Here is a 20,013-nt window from a genome sequence, read left to right on the forward strand (position 1 = left end):
TTGCATTAGCAAGAGTGGCTGTGGTCATGCAGTGCTGTTGCTGTTTTCTTCTGGCTAAAGATTTAATGACTTGCTAGCACTGCTGGAGCTAGGCTTCCACATGGTGCCTTCCTCAGTACTTCTGTCACATTTACCTTTTGGCATATAAATTAAAGTATAATGATAGCTGAGTTTCCAAAGTAAACTGAACTGCTTCTAGACCTTTTTTTTCCTCCTCTGCATTTGTAACGCAGCACCTGCAAGTCACTAACAGAGCTTAGAGCAATAGCCCTGTCTGAAACAGAAAGTAATGTTCTGGCTGTATTTAAATAGCAGAACTGACATTTATTTTGATAGTGGTAAAGACATTGTTTTTCTCTGGTTCTGTGTCTTTCTTCATGCAGTCATGTTCAAAAAGGGATGGTACTTCTTACTGTGGACTAATGCATCGAGTCTGGGTAGACTTGGATAAAAATGATATGACTTTGCACTTATTCTTTTCAAGATTATTTGGCATGTCTTAAATATTTTTCTGACACTGACCCTTTCCAAGGAACTGAATTCTGGGTACTGCTTTTAGGTGAGGAAAGGATTGGTAAATTTGAAACACAAGTGTGAGACAGGTTGTACATCTAGTGCTTGCAAAAGTGGGCCTAGCTCTGTTTCCATGGCAGTTCTTAATAACAGTGTGAAACAAGACTTCTGCACTCTTATTTTGGAGTTCTCAATCACAAGTGCTAAAATACTGATCACGGGGTGACTGTGATGTTGAGCTTCCTTAACAGCATGCAAGTTACCCAGCATAAGATAATCATTTCAGCTCTTTACCAGACAGGGAAACTCCTTGCATTTCTTGCAAAAGGCCCTGGCATTTAAGAAAAAACAAACCTATGGGCTCTGAAAATCTGAGACTATGTCTGAAATTTTGTAATTTATTTCTTTTTCTTAAACCCTTTGAAATTGTAATACTTGAATTGAGATATCATCAAAGATTGTTTGCTTTACTTCTGAATGAAATTCCTTTTGAACTCCATGACTGTAAGCTGTGAAATTCACACAAGCCCATTTATATTAATTTTTTTAAACTGAATCATAGAGAAGCATGATACTTCAATTGAGGCACTTGCAGGTGCTAAACGGGGATTATTCATATTAAGCAATCATAGTAAAGTTTTAGAGGAATCATTAAAACCAAAGAGCCTTGTGAAAGAAGGTTTTGCTGTGCTTACTGCCTGAAGTGCCTTGTTTATTCAAATACCTGCATGGATGATCTGGACCTTTCTTTGTTATGCCAGCTCTGTGATTAACAATTCCTGTACTGATGACATTTTTGTGGACAGATTCTCAGTTGTTTCAAACAGTGGCTGAGCAACCAGCCTGCAGAGACCTGTCAGTCTCTCAACTTGGATGGAACTGATGGGCATGGAAACTGAACTACTCTTTACCATTTCCACATATTTCTGTGTCAGTGTTGAAGCAATATAGAGGCTGTGCAGAGAAAATAACTGTTCTCATTTTGTACCTGATCTGTAGACAAATCAAAACATTCAGAGCCTGTTTTTTCAAGGTTCCCTTATATTGAGATGTGTATAATTAAGCTTCCTTGAAGCCTCCTCGGGGCTACCAAAATAGTGAGACATCCCCAATAGCAAGAGGCACAGTAGCCCTCTGCCTTTCATACTCTCGGTCCACAGACACCGCTTTAAAAGCTCCCCAACAAAACAAAACAGACAAACAGAAAAAACAAACCCAAGAAAACCATCAAAAGAGCAGAAAGTAGACCCAGGATACTGTTTCTTTTGTTCTTGCTCTTTTACACTGATTTTGGTGCCTAGTCCACCTCATTTTTTCCATTTTAAATGGTATTTCCACTGTATAAAGCAGCAATGTTAATTTTCTTCTTCCTGAGGTTGTCCTTTCATGTTTGCCTGGCTAACATGAAAGTAGTCTTCTCCCCTAGGAATTAATGAGAATTCTGTTCATCCTTTCCTAACACCTTTTGGCATAGGTTGTCCTCCCTCTAGATTTTATTTGATTTTAAGAGAAATGGTGATGACCAATCTGCAAATGAGTTTGTCTAAAAACCCTTTAGATACCATTGCTAACTGTTCAGTAATTACCACTACATAGAGAGTAATTCACCATGTAATTAGTAAAATAATCCCTTTTTTATTAGTAGTAATTCTCATTCTTCCCAAATGTTAACAGTTCTTGAAAGGTCAGGAAATCTAGGCCAGGTTTGATTCTTCTCTATTCTCTTTGTAAACAAAACTCTTCTCTGTTGTATTCTGCAGTGCATTTTCAACAGTTACATTGAATCACTTAAGAGAAACAAAAATCCAACAATATCCTGTGGAATTCTTTGTCTTTCTTTGGCTACAAGAGGAGGGATGAGGAAGTGTTTAACTTTATCTGCTGTTCCTCTGATCTTCCAAGCTCTCATTAGACCTGAAAAAAGTGGAGGCATCTTGGAAGAGTAGAGCAGGAGATCACATTCAGTGCAATGCCTTGCTTGGCCATCAAACTAAAAGCCTTTTCTGTGTCCTTCCAGCAAGCATGCCCACCAGTGAAACTGAGTCAGTCAACACGGAGAATGTGAGTGGAGAGGGAGAGAACCCAGCATGTTGTGGGGCTTTATGGTGAGTACATGGACTCTTTTCAAGTTCCCACTCTCATGGGAATCATTTAAAGGAATCATTATTTCCTTGTTGTTTATTTACCCAGAATTGCTTTTAAGTAGCCAAGCTTTGTAGGACACTTGGGCTTTTTTGGCTTTTGGGAGTTAATATTAGACAAATCACTACAGCATCAAAGCACTCCTAAAATTCTGAAGTTAAGATACAAAACAATTCAAGTAATCTTCCAGTGGAGTCCTGTTTTCCTGCAAGCTTTTATGAAGTATAATTAATATTCAAAATAATAACAAAAGAACAGAAGACCCCTATGACATGGGAAAAGAAATATTTTCTTATTCTCCAGACCATATAGAATTTGTTGTGTGCTTGGGGTTTTTCTTGCAATAGCTGAATGTATAGGAATATTGCTATATCCCATGGTGTTCACTATTTTTGGCTCACTTTTTCATGACTTCCAAGGGGCCTCTACATGAGCAGTTTATTTTACTTACTTTTAAAGGAAATTTCCTTTATTTCACTTACAAACTTTGTTAAAGCTTTAGGAATTGTGTTTTGGAAAGATAAATAACAGGCAGCAGAACTCAGGCATTCATGATGCATTTTGTTAAGCACTTGTTGTTCTATATATGTAACTCCAATATATTGACTTGTAAGATTGTAAGAGAATTAATTTGTGTTCATTATTTTTTCCAAATTCTTACAAATATGTTTTCTCCTTTTCTTCTAGTCAAGCCATCTCAAAATCCAAGTTCAGGTCAGTATTTTTCTCTCTATTCATCACCTTTTTCTTTTGACTTTTTACACAAAATGATTATCACATATAATAATTCTTTTGTTACTGTATTTTAAATTCTACTATGTAAAGATTCTTCCTTACAGTTACTGGTGAATACAAAAGTAAAGTATCCATGAACACTCTTGGAAAACAAACTTCCTGATTTGCTTTGCTGATATTTATTGCTCTCTTTTCACTTACTGGGAGTGTTCAGAAATCTGAGCTTCTGTTTTCAAGAATGATTGCAGAAACAAAATGTTATGAGCAAAGTTAATAATTGATACTCCTGATATTGTAGACACTGGATGTGACAAAGCCAATCAGTTTCTTTTCCAGCCTTAGAGGACATACATTTAGTAATTAGAAAGGGTAACTGCAAACACAGAAGTGATACCTTTTGCCTTTTAAAAACAATTAGGTTACTCAGTGAAGGAATAAAAGAAAAGTAGGCTCATGATTTTAAGGCAAGTGACCATGAGGTACACTTAGGGAATCACAAAGGACAAAGACGCTCTTACAGTTGCAGGCAACTCATAGAATAAATATTTTCTGTGGAAAATTTTCAGTGAAAAAGAGACAGTCAAGAAGCTTTGGTAACATATGGCATCAGTAGTTTTGGCAACATCTGGAATCATTCCAGTTTTCAACAATAGTAAAACTGATTTCAGTGTTGGATGTTACAACAAGTAATTTATTGGTAACATCAGTGAATTCTTGCAGCAGTGAAGAGGAATAGCACACCCAGGTTTATTCTACCAGCCTTACTAGCTCTAATGACCTAAAGGTGCTGACCAGTTGCAAGCAGTTGGAACGGACTCGTGTTCCTTCTGAATCATCTTTTCTTTTTTGAAGAAGAGCTCCTAGGCAACAGTTATCTGGTGCTTTTCTGCACTGAGAAGTTTTTCATGTGACACTATCTGCAAGCTTTAGTTTATAGCTTTCAGACAAAAATCTGGTGACAGCCTACGTCTGTACCTCACTCTGCTGAAGTCAATAGAGATCTGGCCATTTAGGATGGTAGTGAACACATAACTGATTATTTAAATGTTTCATCATTTTAGTATTTGCTATAACACAGAAATAGCACCAGCAAAACTGCTGGTTTTGCATTTTCATTTAAGCCAGTGTGTATCTGATCTTCCATTTCTATAAGGGTCTTCAGGCTGACAGATGTCATCCCATTGCTTCTGGATACTCAGCATCTCACATTTGCAAAATCCATTTCTCTGATATATCAGAAGAATGTAATTTTGGTGTTTTTCATAGGAATCATTAGTTTTTAAAAAACTGTTTACCTAAGATGCAGAAACTCTCAAATTCTGCAGCAAATCCCTAAATTGTGTGTTCAGCTGTCAGGGATGTCCTAACATATTCTAAGCCAAATGCTAAATCTTGGTCCAGTTCTTACTCTCTGGCCTGATCTTCACTCCAGTGCCAGCAGTCTTACTCTGCAATGGCAGAATGCTAAGGCTAATGAAATTAGGACATAGCCTGTGAAGGAGATTGGGTTGGCATAAACGTCTTTGCCTTGGATCAAAATAGAAAATTCTTTTCATTGCAAGCTAGCATTCCAGCTGTACCACAAGTGGAAGTGGAAGTTAATCCTTGGAAATATGTTTCTATGCAGTCAGATGGGTACTTGGTTAAGAGAACTGCATCATAGCATCCTTTTTTAATTGTCTTTAAATGTGTGGGGCCTGGGAAGAAAAATACATCTTACTATGCGATGAATTATTAAATGCAATGTAATCTAATTATGTCACAGGCAATTGGAGTCTCAAAGTTATGGTTCATATTTTAAAATCTATAATGAAATCTAAAGAAGGAATAACAAAATAGCACTCCCTTATCTACAACTGGTAATAATTTACACAACTTCCTGAAGTATTGTGCATATATTTAGGGAAATACACCTGCTCACATATAGATACTTGCAGTATATTTTCTACACAGAAGAAACCATCCTTAAGGTGTTTCTGTATAATAATAAATTTGTTTTTATTTGAACTTTCAGTCGACGCTGGCGTCGCTGGAATCGATTTAATCGAAGAAAATGTAGAGCTGCAGTAAAATCAGTCACATTTTATTGGCTTGTTATTGTCTTGGTCTTTCTGAACACATTAACTATCTCATCAGAGCATTATAATCAACCTGACTGGCTGACCCAGATCCAAGGTACAATCAAAAATTATTTGTCCTGGTTTTGACTGTGGATACTTGCATTCTGTCAGTGGCTACTTTAGTACTTTTCCATTTTGTTGTTGTTTGCTGGCCTGAAGGAGTCACCCAAGCCAAAGGGAGATACAAGAAATGATTGAATGTATTTGATTAAGGTGTGGTACACCTTAAATGCATCCCAGCTGAGAGTACCACATTGTAAATAATTGTTAAACCATTCTTGAAATATGAGGAAGGCAATGGTAACTGGCTCAGCAGAACAGGCTGTGTTGCTTAAGTTACAGTGTGGACTCAAGCTGTGAGATGAGCAGCACAATGTGTTGAAAAGAATAGTTTATAGGGGCAAGAAGCTTTACATTCTTGTTTGACTTTTATCACTTAAGCAGCAAATACAGTCTAACATAAAAACCATGTACTTCCTTCTTAATCAAAAGCCTGTAAACTAGTATAGACTGTATGGTACTAATTTGTTAAAATAAAAATGGAATCTACGAGGCAATTCAGAGATGTCTTTTTTTTCTTTTTAATATTTTGTTCCAGATATTGCAAATAAAGTTCTTCTGGCTTTATTCACCTGTGAAATGTTAGTAAAGATGTACAGCTTGGGCCTACAAGCTTATTTTGTTTCTCTTTTTAACCGCTTTGATTGCTTCGTGGTTTGTGGTGGCATTGTTGAAACCATTTTGGTGGAGCTGGAAATTATGTCACCCCTCGGAATCTCAGTGTTTCGCTGTGTTCGGCTCCTGCGTATTTTCAAAGTAACGAGGTAAGATTAGCTAATACTGCTACCTTGAGGGCATAGCTGAAGGGTGGTCAGCAATTCTTTTGTAATACTTCATCATGCACAGCTCTTTTACTATTCTGTTTGGTATATTTTTTGTGTGTGTTAACACATGCATTTTAATTTATAGGCACTGGGCATCCCTGAGCAACTTGGTAGCATCCTTGTTAAACTCAATGAAGTCCATTGCTTCACTGTTGCTTCTGCTTTTCCTCTTCATCATAATTTTCTCGTTGCTTGGAATGCAGCTGTTTGGAGGCAAATTTAATTTTGATGAAACTCAAACCAAACGGAGCACCTTCGATAATTTTCCACAAGCCCTTTTAACTGTATTCCAGGTAATTTTCATTCATCCTGTATGAAACATTTTACCTTTGATGACCAAGAAAAATGTCTAAGCGATCATGTTGCTTGAAAATAAAATTACAAATACTGTTTATACAGCTTACTTCAAGTAGCATTCTGCTCATTAAATTCAGTATTCTGGTAACTGCACCAGTCTAAAATAGCTAACAGTTACTAAGCTATGGCAGTAGTGTATGTGCATGGTACATTGGTTTTATAATTTACAATGATTTGGTCAGTCCCCTTTAAATCTGAGACAGGGTAGACCAGTTTACAGGACCAAATGGCATACATTAGGAAGGATTTGCAGGCACTGTTTCATACAAAGAGAACCTGGAAATGTATACTAAGTTGAAAATCAAGAGTGGTGAACATTTGCAGTCATTACTACATGTGCAGTATTACTGAAAATTGGTGCTTTTATTTTTGCATGCCAAAATCGGTGAAGTTCTAGGCATCTGTTTTTACTGTTTTTGCCTTTGAAGTTTGGTCATGTAAATGCACAGCATAAAATAAAATTAGTAGAGTTAAGCTTAAACTTTTCAGAGATGCTCATTTGAATGGAAATTTTAAAACAGTAAATGAAAATATTCCTGTATGTATAGAGAAGGTGTATTGTGGTCAGAGGAAACTTATTTCTCTGTTGCTCTTGAGATAATAATGATCTATCTGCTTCTTAGATTCTTACAGGTGAAGACTGGAATGCTGTTATGTATGATGGCATAATGGCATATGGTGGCCCATCATCATCAGGCATGATAGTCTGTATATATTTCATTATCCTCTTCATCTGTGGTAACTGTATCCTTTGCACTGACTTGAAACATCTCCAAATGGGGCTGTGTGCCAGAGATTTATGGAAAATTTATCTAGGAGGGAGTGGTTTCCAATGTACAGGCGAGCACTTTCTGCATGTGTGAAGCCCTCTAAAAAGACTTTTCTCTGTATACCCATTTCCTCATGAGCGAGATGCCAGTGATCTCCAGCTCCACCTCCAGCCACCACAATGGCAGAAACCAGAGAATTTTTCTTTTCTTCCTCCAGTGGGAAAACACTTATTCTACCTGCTTGTCACTATTTGACATCTTTCCTTCTGAAATGCATGGTTGTGGCCTGTCCTGTTCATTCTTTTCACACTTGATGTGGCCCTGTTAACTCTGACACATGGTGACAGTGGAGTCAGTGATCCCCAGCATAGTGCAGGGAGCAGATGAGAGAAACTTGCACAAAGGAGTCTTGAGTCAGTCAGGGTTAAGTCTGCTGAAGCATTCCCCTTCCTTGCCCTCAGTTTACTGGAATTACTTCCATGGTCCCATGTAGCAGCAGAAGCTAGTGTCATTCTCAGAAATTCTTTAAAGGTCAGTAAGTCATAAAAGGGTCAAAACATTCTATTTTCTGCACTATGTGGTGCTTGTATCAGTATATGCACTTAACTGATGTTGACTGAAGTACAGATTTTAATATAGATTGTAGTAGACACAGAAGAACAGTGCATTATAAAAATGATTCTTTCAAAATGCCTGAACGTTCTCCACCTTTATAGACAGTGTTTCATATTTGAAACACACTCAGGCTAGCATAAAGTTGAGTTTCATTTATTTTAAAAAATATGTCAAGTAGGCTTCTATTTTTATATCAGTGACCCTAATGGATCTCTGCTCACTTTATACCCAGAATTAATCTAGCTCTCTAAACGAGTGTTATTTACACTACACTCCAGTATCACAAAACTCTACACTGTAGGTTAGGAAGTTGCTTTTTATATCTCTCACATTGTCAGTGTTTATGTTGATAATAAACCGAAAAGTACAGTAATTCATAGTGCCCTTAAAATGGTTTGAAATAGATATCTTGCTAAATGTCTTCTTGGCTATTGCTGTGGATAACTTGGCAGATGCTGAGAGTCTGAATACAGCTCAGAAAGAAGAAGCTGAAGAAAAGGAAAGGAAAAAGAATGCGAGGTAAGTGGCATGGGCATGTTGAATAAGCAGGAGAAGGAAGGAAAAGAGTACTGCATTATTCTGTAAGGATTTTATTTACTTTATATAAATGTCTCTACTATCTAAAAAAATGTAAATGACTCAGGAAAATAAATTATGTTTACTTAGGCATTAAAATAAGACCAAATTAGTATGATTTTAGACAAAAGTTTGGTCATAATTGGGAAAATGGGATAAATTAAGGACATAATGATAAGGCAACTGATGTGTAAACATTGCAATGGTAGGATTTACTGCATGATTAGAACAAGAATGTATCTGTTGTTGGCAGTGCACAGCTCCCTGTGGAATCAGTTCTCTAAGCCTTATATAGACAAGAAGAAAATCTTCTTTGAAATCAGTGCAGGCCTATTGAAGTCAGTGCAAGTTGTTTGTATGAGTCCACCAGCACAGTTTATCCCTCAAGTAATGATCATGCATCAAATTTTTAGGGATTAACTTCTGGAATTATATTCAAAATTATAATCTTTAAATGGATCATCGCATTCAAATGCCACGGATTTTTATTGCTCTGACACCTGCAGCTGTGCAAATAATTTTAGATATTTTACTGCATGGTTTTAGGTATGATCTCTTAACTTTAGATCAAATGGGTATAGTTCATTTAAATCTTCTGGTTTTACATGACCTTCATAACTGTTATCATTTTGTTTTGTAGAAAGGAGAGTCTTGAAAATAAAAAAAGCGAGAAGTTGGAAGGTGACCAAAAGAAGCCCAAGGATAGTAAGGTGCTTATTATAAAAACTGTGTCCTTTCTAAGAAGCAGTTTTACTAATTTTGCTAGGGAATACTTTTCAAGACTACTGTGCATTGTACATAACCCCTACATTTTTTTTCCAGGCAAAGGAAGGTTAGTAGTTCTGATGCTTTGTATTCCCACAGAATCTATTAGTTCAGAAAAGCCTTTTAGTTTCAGGTTATTCTGAGAAAGGAAGCTCTTAGAGCATGAAAAATAATAATAGAAATTAATAATAGAAAAATATGATATTATTTTAGGATCCCTCTAGGTATTTTGTCAGATGAATCTAACGGAAGTGAATGGGAATTAATATATTAGTGAATGACAAACTCTGAGTAGAACAGAGTAAAACATTCTTGGTAACATTTACTAAAGCCTATTTTATTGTTGAGATCCACACATCTAGAAGACTGTGGATACTATAGAAAAAAATTTTAAAGTATCTTTTTAAAACTACACCTTAAACTTTTGTCTCTTTTTTGTTCTCATTACTATGTTTCAGAAAACTCAGCCCCAAACAGTGATCAAACTCAGATAGGGATCACTTCCCTGACTTCAGAGGCTTATTTGGTTTGGTTTCTGTTGAACTTTATTCTCCAAGCTATATTTAAATTCATGTTTCTTCTTGTGCATCTTTTTCATTGCTATAGGTGACAATCACTGGCTATGGAGAAGGAGAGGATGAGGATAAAGATCCATATCCACCCTGTGATGTGCCAGGTATGTGAATACCAGCCAGAAGGCAAACACATTTAATTGCAGTTGCTAAAATACCCTTAACTTGCTGAACACTGAATCAATTCCTTTGAAGTCAGTGAAGTTGTGCTTTCTTATCAGTGCATAAATGGGCCTGTAAGCAGCTAAGCATTATCTCATCCTGCAGCTTCCTAGACAGTACAAACAGCACATCTGTTAATGCTGTAAGCATGCAGACTGCTGTGGTAATGCTATCTGAGTGGGAGAGCTAAACTTTTCTGAAATATTTGGCAAAGAAGGACATTCTGGGGCTGATGATGTCAGCCAATTTTGATTTGTTGTCTTTACTTACCTAACAATCAGCTCTGTCCCATTGTGTGGGTACCTGCTGCAGAAATCTGCCTTGCCTTTACCCAGGGCTCAGCAGCCAAAGAGCAGGCAGGGGCTGAGCTTAAGTGGGGCCTCAGACTCCATGTGCAGGGGGTGTGGGTGGAGGCCCCAGGAGAGGCTGCTCAGGGCCAGTAAAGCCTCCTGGTGCACTCAGGGGACACAGGCACTCACCCATACCTGCACATCAATAGCTATATGAGTGACAACTATGTGGATCTTCATAAATTGATTAATGGATTTTTAAAGCTATGCTATGAGCATCCATTTCCTATAAGCTATATTTATTTTAATACAAGCCATATTTTTATATTTTCGTGAACAAAACCTTAATGTTTTTTATTTTATAGTAAAAAAAGTGTTTAATTTAAAGTAGGTGAAGATGAAGAAGATGAGGAGGATGAACCAGAAGTACCAGCAGGCCCACGTCCCCGTAGGATTTCAGAACTAAATATGAAGGAGAAGATAACCCCAATCCCTGAAGGGAGTGCCTTCTTCATTTTCAGCAGCACCAACCCGTAAATATATTTTGAAAAATACTGGTTTAGTTGATGAAAGTTTGGCAGTGAAGAAACAGACCTCCTACCAATGATGTTAGGAGTAGAACTTCAGTATGTTCTCCAGAACAGGAGAGAGATTGGTTTTGCTCCTAAAATATTCTGAATTACTTGGTAAATGAAAGTAATTTTATAAATACATTAATTTGCTTCCCTCTGTTGAAGATACTTGAGTTCTGGACATAGAGTCTGTTGGGTCTGCCCGTGTCTGAAAGTACCTTTTAATGTATGTCAGCTATTTAGTATGTTAGTCACTGGATATAAAACTGTGATATAAAATCTGAGCATCTTCTACATGAGACAGGATTCTTAATAACCCTCAGAAACCTTTGTGTAACAAAACAGGTGAGGAAGGAAAAAAGAAAGTTAGAAAGAAAAAGAAAATGAGGGGAAAATAAGTATAAATTCCTCTTGGAGTAACAACATTTTCCTGGATTCAAGCAAATGCTGAAGATGAAGACAAATGATTTCAAATACCAAGAATGGTAGTAGTTGGATTTCGGGGATAATTGAAGTCTTTCACTCCTCAGTCTAACTCCAGAGCATTTGAAGTTCTACACTGGTGAAGAAAGCAAACTTCAGTAGTCATTACAAGCCATGATTGACTGTTGGATGGGAGTGAACAAAATTCAGTTCCTGCAAGTTGAATGTAGCTGTTACATTTATATATAGGAATTTCATGAGCAGTCTGGTAAGGAGGCTTGAATTATTTGGTATAGGAGAGTTCTGTTTTCTCTGTGGTAGAGGTCATCATAATTAAGTTTAGAGTATTGTGTGATGATCACTATAAAGTGTTTTGAGTTTGTATCTTATTTATTGCATAGGTTGTGTTAAAGCTCTTCAGAACTGTTGAACAAACTGAAAAGAGAGTTATTTAAACTAGTAATTTTAAGAACAGACATGCTGAATGCAAAAATCCATTTTGTTGAACGTGAGTTGCTTTTGGCCTCAACTAATACAACATGTTATCAGTCCACACTGGCCATCTTACTTGGTTAAGTTATGCTTAACCAATGCATCTTAAGTATGGTTAAGTATGCAATCTACTTAATAATAGGAGAACAAATTTTCCCCAAGAACCTTCTATATCTTCAGCAGAATTTGGAGTTTCAGTTTTAATCAGTTGCAAACCTGATCCTACCTTTTTGCCCATTTATTTCCAGACCTACTCTACCAAGGTGTTTGGTAACATGTGTAGTAAGCTCGGGCTCATAAGCATATGTGCAATTCGACTTCATATTTGTGGTGGAAATCTAGTAGCTCTGTAGTTTTCAGCACTCACCCTATAATTCTATGAGAAAACCTTTTCAGGAGAATTCTGATTTGGGTTGAGTCTCTAAACAGTGCAATGAAATCAGCAGCCTAAGCCACATCTCATCACAGGAGTGTTTTTCACAGCTTTAATAAGAATAAAATCAAACTGGGGATCTGAAATGACTTATTACCTGGTATTGGTGCACTTGGAAGTGGCCTCTGTGTGTGCATGGAGGTACAAACACTGGCACAAGCACTGGTATTCATAACCCAAAAACTGACAGGAGCTTGGAAATCCTCTCACATTCCTTCAGTAAGTGCATCTTCACCACAGGAGGGCTGGATTTTCAGTTGATTTACATTTTTAGAAATCAGAGCAATAGCTTCAGCATTTTCACTGCTTTTAGTTGCTGAGGGTTGCTCAGTGTTCTGTCACTGTTGGCAGAGTAATAGAAAACATGGTGTTAGCCATCTGCTGAATTCTATTTGCACACGTGGTATGTTTTTGTATCTCTTTTACAGAATTCGAGTGGGGTGCCACAGACTCATCAACCACCACATCTTTACCAATCTCATCCTTGTCTTCATCATGCTGAGCAGTGTTTCCCTGGCTGCAGAGGATCCGATTCGCAGCCACTCTTTTAGAAATAATGTAAGCCCTTCATTTTTATGTCTGAAGATAAATATATTCTCCCAGGAGAGAAATCCTTTGTGACTACTGCTTGGGTTTTTGCTCTGAAGTTAAGAAACTTTTTCCTGTTTCTTTTTTTCAAGGTATAGGTTTATTTTTTTTCCTATAAAGACATTAATCTTTAAAGGCAAGTTAAATGATGAAACATTATAGGTAGTAGAACCATTTATCATTTACATCATGTTTTTCTTGGCTATAAATATATCAGAATAAAATATGCTCAAGATGAGCATAATCTTCATAATTCTGTTATAGTCTTCAAAATTTTTATTTGATGTACCTAGTATACATTTCCTGAATCACTCTTAGTGCCTCCCAGTGTTTGGCACTGTTTTAAAATTGCCAGTTAAAATAATCACAGTTTGTAAAATGTTGGGAGTAGGCTCTGACCTGTCCTCTTTTCTTCATTGTCTCCATCATGTAGACCTGTGGAACTTAGAGTACCACTTAGTAAGTGTATGGATTTGTAGGGACATTACCACTTCTTTCCTTTGATTCCTTATTTTCCATATCAGAAACTCAACAAATGTCACTTTTTTCTAAATTCCTATGTAAGATGAGTGTCAGGGCATGCCCAGCTCTGAATCCTCCATTTCAAGTTCTGATTATGGTAGATTTGCCTCTTACTCAAATGCCCAATTATTAGATGGAGAAACAAAAATCCAATCTCAGGACAGCTAATGTTTGCTTTACACTCACTGCACTTTTATTATTGGTGCAGCAAGCTCCTCATGTTACTTTAAATTGTGTGTGCTTTAGATTAGGTGTGAAATGGCTGACCTGATGGAACTTGGTAATAGTCTGTGCAGACTTTTGGGATACTTCAACACAAATCCTAGGTCTCTCCTGTCTTAGATATAAATTGGTCTGTAGGGATTGCCATGGAGTTGGAGAAATTCTTCTGCCTCATAAGGGAAAGATGGGCCTTCATAGTCAGTAGAGGTTGTGTCCCTCCTGTTCTTGCTAGTGCAGATACAGCCTCTCAAAGTCCTCTTCTGGCTGTTTCTCTGTGTTCAAAGAACAGAATTCTCTGAGTGTGTTTTCAGGGACATTAATAAAACCCCAAAAGCTTAAACTTTTTGTAAAGGTAAAAAGAGGTCAAAGAAAAAAAGACAGTCTCCATGTACTATTCAGTAGAGCTGTGTGCTTCCCATAACTGTAAAACTGAACAAATGCAGTCCTATGAATAAATCACACTAATGGATAAGAAAAAGAGAGCTGGTAGAGAATACTGAAACTGGTATTGCAGAAATTACTTGAAGGGCTGATGATTGGTTTTTTTTTAACTAAAGAAGATAATTGGAGAGTGATGGTAACTGAAAAGAGTATTTCTATTTGGGACACAGACAGGGAAAACATGATTTCAAGTAGGCATTGCCCTCTTGTAAATACTCACAAATTCACCAGACCTGCGTGGTTTTCTTTTTAATATCTTTGAGTGATCCATCTTCCTTCAGCCAGTCAACTTGGCAAGGAAATAAAATTTACAAACTGGAATGCTTTTAAATATTTTCTTTTTTATGTTTGGAATTAATTCCTAACTGATTGATCTTCATTGAATGGCTTTAATATTTGCCTATTTTTTCAGCTACAGCAAGGGACAGAAGGATGTGATCTTCAGCTGAACATTGGGAAAAATATTTCCTTTCATATGCACTAATCTAGGAATGCTTTCTCTGTGTGTTGTCTTTATTTCTTTTCTCCTTCCCATTTTGCTACTTGCTGAACTGCAGGCAACATGTCTGTACACAACTTTTTGCTAGTTGGAGAGCTGGATCCTTTATACTATTACTCTATTGTAATGCAAATCATTGGTTAAATTAAGTGCTAGGCATATGGCAGTGTTCCTGTGGATGGCAGTGAGGTCAATATCACATCCACAATATTCTTAAAAGTTTGCATATAACTATGCAACTGTTGTGGGTTATTTTAAATGAAACCACTGCTGTATCTTCCAAGTTCAAGGAAAAGGAGTTGTAGTGCTGAATTTAGGAAACCTATTGTTCATTTATTTGCTTTGTGACACTGTAGCCTAGTCTAAACAGGAACAATATAATGTAACAAATTGTAGAATGATGTGCAATCTAGAAGCATCCATTGAAGTGGTTTTTTTATGCAATATTTTGGTTTAAAAACGAAATAGATTATTAATAAGTGTTTATTCTTTTTGTAAGATTCTCTATCTCTGCTAAAGTCTAAAGAAAAGTACCTGTGAAAGCTGGTAGATGAAAGCTTCAATTGAAACAAAGTGTTGCTCGTTGGGTCCTGTTAACTCCTTAGGGGGGAATTCTAGTATCTAATTACAGTGACATCTGATATTATTTAACTAAATAAAAATCATTACACAGTAATTGGAATTTTAATCTGTCTAAATTCCACATCTACCTACTTAGATTAATTCAAGTGTTATTGTTCATGTGGTCTAAATTGTAAAGTTATTAATAGATGGATTTCTTACTGTGGCACGTATTATACCTTGCAGATACTTGGTTACTTTGACTATGCTTTCACAGCCATCTTTACTGTTGAAATCCTGTTAAAGGTAATGCATTGTTAATTGATCCTTGTTAGCACAAAAGCAGATTTAGCAATAATGTTTGTAACTTTTTGTTTACCTTCCAGATCCTAGGGTATGCAGATTATGTCTTCACTAGTATGTTTACATTTGAGATCATTTTGAAGGTAACAGGTTTTTAAAGGAAGTTTGTTTAAAAGGATTTTCCTTGTGTGTCACCTGCCAAGAAAAGGCACTTGAAGTGTTCTTCGCCTTTTCTCTAAGCGATCAAAGCTAAACTTTTTTTAAACCAGAGAATTTTTTTTATTTGACAGTTTCTCATAGTTTTGATTGATCATTTTTTACCATTGAATGCATGAAGAAGCTGATTTTTTAATCATTACATCAATTTAATACTTCATTTTTTACCCTTTTTTAACTCACATTTATCAGAAAGGGGAAAAATAATTCACTGCGCATGAGCTTTTCCTTCTCCTTGCTCTGGCATTTCCAAAAGAGATAATGAGTATTTTAAGGAGGCAGCATGTAATTTCTCATTTCTTTTGCTGAGCTATATTCACAGAGCTAAAATAGTAGATAACTATTTTCTTGCAATAGGACTTGCAAGATAACTTGCACTTATCTATCTATATACTAAGATACTTTGCATTCATCTTGGGCATACATTTAAATACAGAGAAAGGCATAAATATGCTTGCTTAAATGTATTACCCATGCATGAGCTAAAAACTGACATTTTAATGTAGAGTTTGTGTACTGATTATTAAGAATATTCATTGGGGTTGCTCAGATTTTAGATGTGTGAGGCTTCCTCTGACAAAGCATCCATGTAACTGAGTATTAGATTCACATGTAAAGATAATGCCAAACAAAGAAATCAAAAGTATTGGTAGGAATTTGCAAAATGTTTTTTCTGAGATTTACACACGAAAGCTAAAATTTGTGCATGTTCACCTTGAGTTTTTGGATGAGTAACCCTGATCTAAACACTTAAAAAAATTCTGACAGACTGAGAATCTGTACATAAACTTTGCATTTCCAGTTGAGAATTAAGCTTAACAAAATCTCTTCTCCCAGCTTTTGCTCATATTGCTGTGCATACTCTTCACAATGCGATTTGATTAATACTAATTGATGCAGTATTTGGGCTGTTTACAAGATGAGCTGTACTCTAAGTAGTAGCCTATTTTTATGTTTGCAAGTATTCTTCCTCACTTATGTTTGCACCCTTATTTCCATTTTGCAGCAAAGGTGCTTGCTACAGAATTGATTAATCTTGTACCATTTGAAGCATTACAAAATAAATATCCAGGGTGTTTTGCTGCTAGAGAGAGGCTGAACAAAAGAGAGAAGCACTGGAGAGAAGTGTAGCATTGGGGTCAAACTGGTTCCCAGCTCTGAATTTGACAAACCATGCAAAATGTGTTGCCACTATCTCTGTGGCACAAGAGTCAGTAAACTTCCACATGCTCTGAGCAGCAGGTTGCACAGTTCCTCAGTTTCTCCTGTAGACAGAGGAATTACAAAACAAGGCACAGAAAGGCATGACTGGATGTGTTATGAAAAACAACATTCCCACTGAATGCAAAAGATGCTGACACTGAGGCACTCAAGAGTTGCCCACAGGCAACAGGAAGCTCTAGAGTTTGTGCTGCTAAAATCTGATACTGTAAAATATTACAAAGAAATAATAAGCCCCATTATAACCAAAAATATTGGTGCTTTTGACTCTCCTTTGCCAGGAAGCTCTGCCCGGCAGTGCACTCACAGTTATTTATAAAGGAAAATAAACTGTGCCATAAAAAATCTAATGGGCAACCAGAACAGGACACACGTACACATACTGTGCCTGCTTTACTAACATGTCCCAGGCAGTGGCTTTGCGTGCTTATGGCTGGAGTCCCCCATGTCTCCCGTGCTGGGTTTTGCCTTGTGCTTTCCACAGCATCCCCCTAGTACAGCAGCTGCCTGTGTTCTACGGGGAGGAAATTGAAGACCTGCAGTAACAGAAACATTCCTTAATTCCAGGCATAAAGTCTATGAAACTGACATTAAGAAAACCAGAGGCAATTATCAGCTGCAGCAAAGGAACTCATAAATGTCAAAAAACCAAACATTAAAGCAGAATAATTCTCAGCATGTGGAAAGTCTCACTATGCTCTGACTGCTCTGCAGAGACATGATTTCCACATTACATGGTGTTGAGTATATAAATAACAGGAAAGCTGCAACATCAGCTTAAAGCATTTAAGAACTCTCTCGTGTAGTCCTTATGTGATGCTGAAATCCAGCTTGCCATCCTGTTTACAGTACTTGGGAAATGTGACAATATCAGAGCAAAAGTCAGGCTAGGACCTTGGGCTTTTCACCTTGCCCCAGCTAATGCCACAGCTGGGTGACAGCGCTCAGTGCCTCAAACCTGCACGAGGCTTTGCTTTGGTCTTGATCTGTGCAAAGGAATGGTTTGCTAAACACAGTTTTAGTCAAATGCTTCTCCTGAGATTTGTAGTGATTGAAATATGAGTCTCCATATAAAAATAGGGAGATATGTACTTCACCTGTGTTTCTGGATCAATGTCTCTTCACTTCTGTGGGAGTCTTTACATGAAACTTTGTGTGCTGCTGATAATGCACTCCAGTGTAAATCAGTATTTGTAGATAGATGTAGGTTTGACATTCAGGGTTATTTTAGTGTTAAACTCCCACTGATATTGATGAGTTCAGCCATACTGCAGATAATAGCTTTTGCTGGTGGGTTCTGATGCAGAAGGCCTGCAAGTTTGTGCACACGAACAGTGGCACGGGAGATTGAGATGCCCATTGACAGAAGCTTTGTTCTGTATTGTGGAACAATCTTGAAAGATGTAATTGTCTGATGCAAGAGGAAATGAAATAAAATCTTTTTGCTCCATCTTGAGGAAGAGAATAGAAAGTAATGGGTTTCAAATTCACACTCAATATCAGATGTTTGCTGACTGGCACTGAGTTTTTTTACCAGTGGAAAAAAAGGAGTAGCTGAGTGTATGCTAAGAGGAGCTTAGGGTTGAAGAAATTAGAATCCACATGCCTGAACTGACTACTAAGTATTTTTCAAACTTATCCTTATTTTAAATTGAGGTTTAGCTTCAGTGTTGAAGTCTTAATCCATAACTATGGAAAAACCCATGCAAAATCATATGAAGTGCAGATTCGGTGCCTCTAATGGCTGAACTGGATTCCTCTGTGCATTTTTTAACTGGTACTTTGGTTACAGTAAAGGTGGTTTAGTAGCCAAACTAATCTTTGTGATGCCTGAGAACACCTGTTCAGGTTCTCTCTGCTGCCATAATTAACCGTTTCTATTGCTGACTCCTAATGAAACCTGCAAATGATGGAACCATTTAGGTTCCTTCAAAAGATGCACTTTGTGTGCTTCTTTCATCTTAATCCAGCCCCAGAAAGTAAAAAGTGAAGAGAAAGTTGATTAGGGAGAGTAATGCTTGATATTCCCCTCAGACTGAAAAAACCTGGGGACCCTTGTCCATGCATAATACAAAACAATCTATGGGGCTGTTTTAGGTCAGTCTGAGATACCCACTCATGATCTCAATACGTCTCCTGTGAGCCAAAGGCACACAGCAGTGTAGTGCTGACTTCTGACAGCTTTGTGCTGGTTCTGTACCAGATTTGACTGTTTTTCAATGCATTTTCAGCTCTTTCAGTTTTCAAGACAGTATGTTTCAAGACAGAATGTTTCAAGACAGAATGGAAATTTTATGGTTCTTGTAAAGATTTTTCTTAGCAAAGTACCAATCAGTTCCGTGTAATTAGCTCAGCCTAATCAATTATTACACAAAATAGAAATTTTTTTTAACATCAGAAACAGTTAACACATTTGCTAGTCTTCCTTTAGCAGAATTTCTATCATTTAAATTAAAGATTTAATGTACATAGTGGGATTGTTTTATATTTTGATGGCTCATAGAAAGTGAGATGATACTGTATGCATTCACACTCTAGGCAAGTGTCTTGTAAACAGCCTAAATGTGAATTTGGGTACATTGAAATACAGACTAAATGTGTAACAATTCTGTTTTTAGATGACAGCTTTTGGAGCATTCCTTCATAAAGGGTCCTTCTGCAGGAATTATTTTAATTTGCTGGATTTGCTGGTTGTGGGTGTTTCTCTGGTATCGTTTGGTATTCAGTAAGTACTATGCCTATAATGTGAACAATTTACCTTTGTGTTGGGATTTTATACTGAAATCAGTGTTATAGCTCCTTTTGTTCCCTCACTAAATGTGGGTGTGCAGTGCCAGAACCCAGGGCTGGGACTGGCAAGAGGTTGTGTTTTGCATGCAGAGTGTTTTTAACTTATTGCTAATATGGGTTGGAAACAGAATACTACTTGCTGCTATTTACCAAGGAAGAAAGCAAGAGCACCACGATGCTGTATTGTGTACAGAAGGAATTTCTGGAGCTCTAGGGGGTCTGTGTACCC

At 37.1% G+C, this 20,013-nt stretch overlaps 1 protein-coding gene across 18 annotated transcripts in view; it reads left to right on the top strand.

The window, feature by feature from the left end:
• The window catches only part of CACNA1D (calcium voltage-gated channel subunit alpha1 D), a 164,881-nt gene that overhangs the window by 92,799 nt on the left and 52,069 nt on the right, over positions 1 to 20,013 (top strand). For 11 of the 18 annotated variants that reach the window (XM_071755807.1, XM_071755808.1, XM_071755820.1 and 8 more), the window contains 13 exons: positions 2,531 to 2,618; positions 3,343 to 3,369; positions 5,405 to 5,565; positions 6,109 to 6,334; positions 6,480 to 6,687; positions 7,375 to 7,495; positions 8,541 to 8,655; positions 9,353 to 9,422; positions 10,084 to 10,153; positions 10,890 to 11,034; positions 12,850 to 12,979; positions 15,501 to 15,560; positions 19,613 to 19,719. In XM_071755807.1, coding sequence (XP_071611908.1) covers positions 2,531 to 2,618; positions 3,343 to 3,369; positions 5,405 to 5,565; positions 6,109 to 6,334; positions 6,480 to 6,687; positions 7,375 to 7,495; positions 8,541 to 8,655; positions 9,353 to 9,422; positions 10,084 to 10,153; positions 10,890 to 11,034; positions 12,850 to 12,979; positions 15,501 to 15,560; positions 19,613 to 19,719 — 1,528 coding nt within the window. Of the gene's footprint in view, positions 1 to 2,530; positions 2,619 to 3,342; positions 3,370 to 5,404; positions 5,566 to 6,108; positions 6,335 to 6,479; positions 6,688 to 7,374; positions 7,496 to 8,540; positions 8,656 to 9,352; positions 9,423 to 10,083; positions 10,154 to 10,889; positions 11,035 to 12,849; positions 12,980 to 15,500; positions 15,561 to 15,640; positions 15,701 to 19,612; positions 19,720 to 20,013 lie in introns of all 18 variants that reach the window. The other 7 variants (XM_071755816.1, XM_071755826.1, XM_071755825.1 and 4 more) reach the window with 2 other exon arrangements.

Source organism: Heliangelus exortis, chromosome 12 (genome assembly GCF_036169615.1).
Source record: "Heliangelus exortis chromosome 12, bHelExo1.hap1, whole genome shotgun sequence".
Lineage (NCBI taxonomy): Eukaryota > Metazoa > Chordata > Aves > Apodiformes > Trochilidae > Heliangelus > Heliangelus exortis.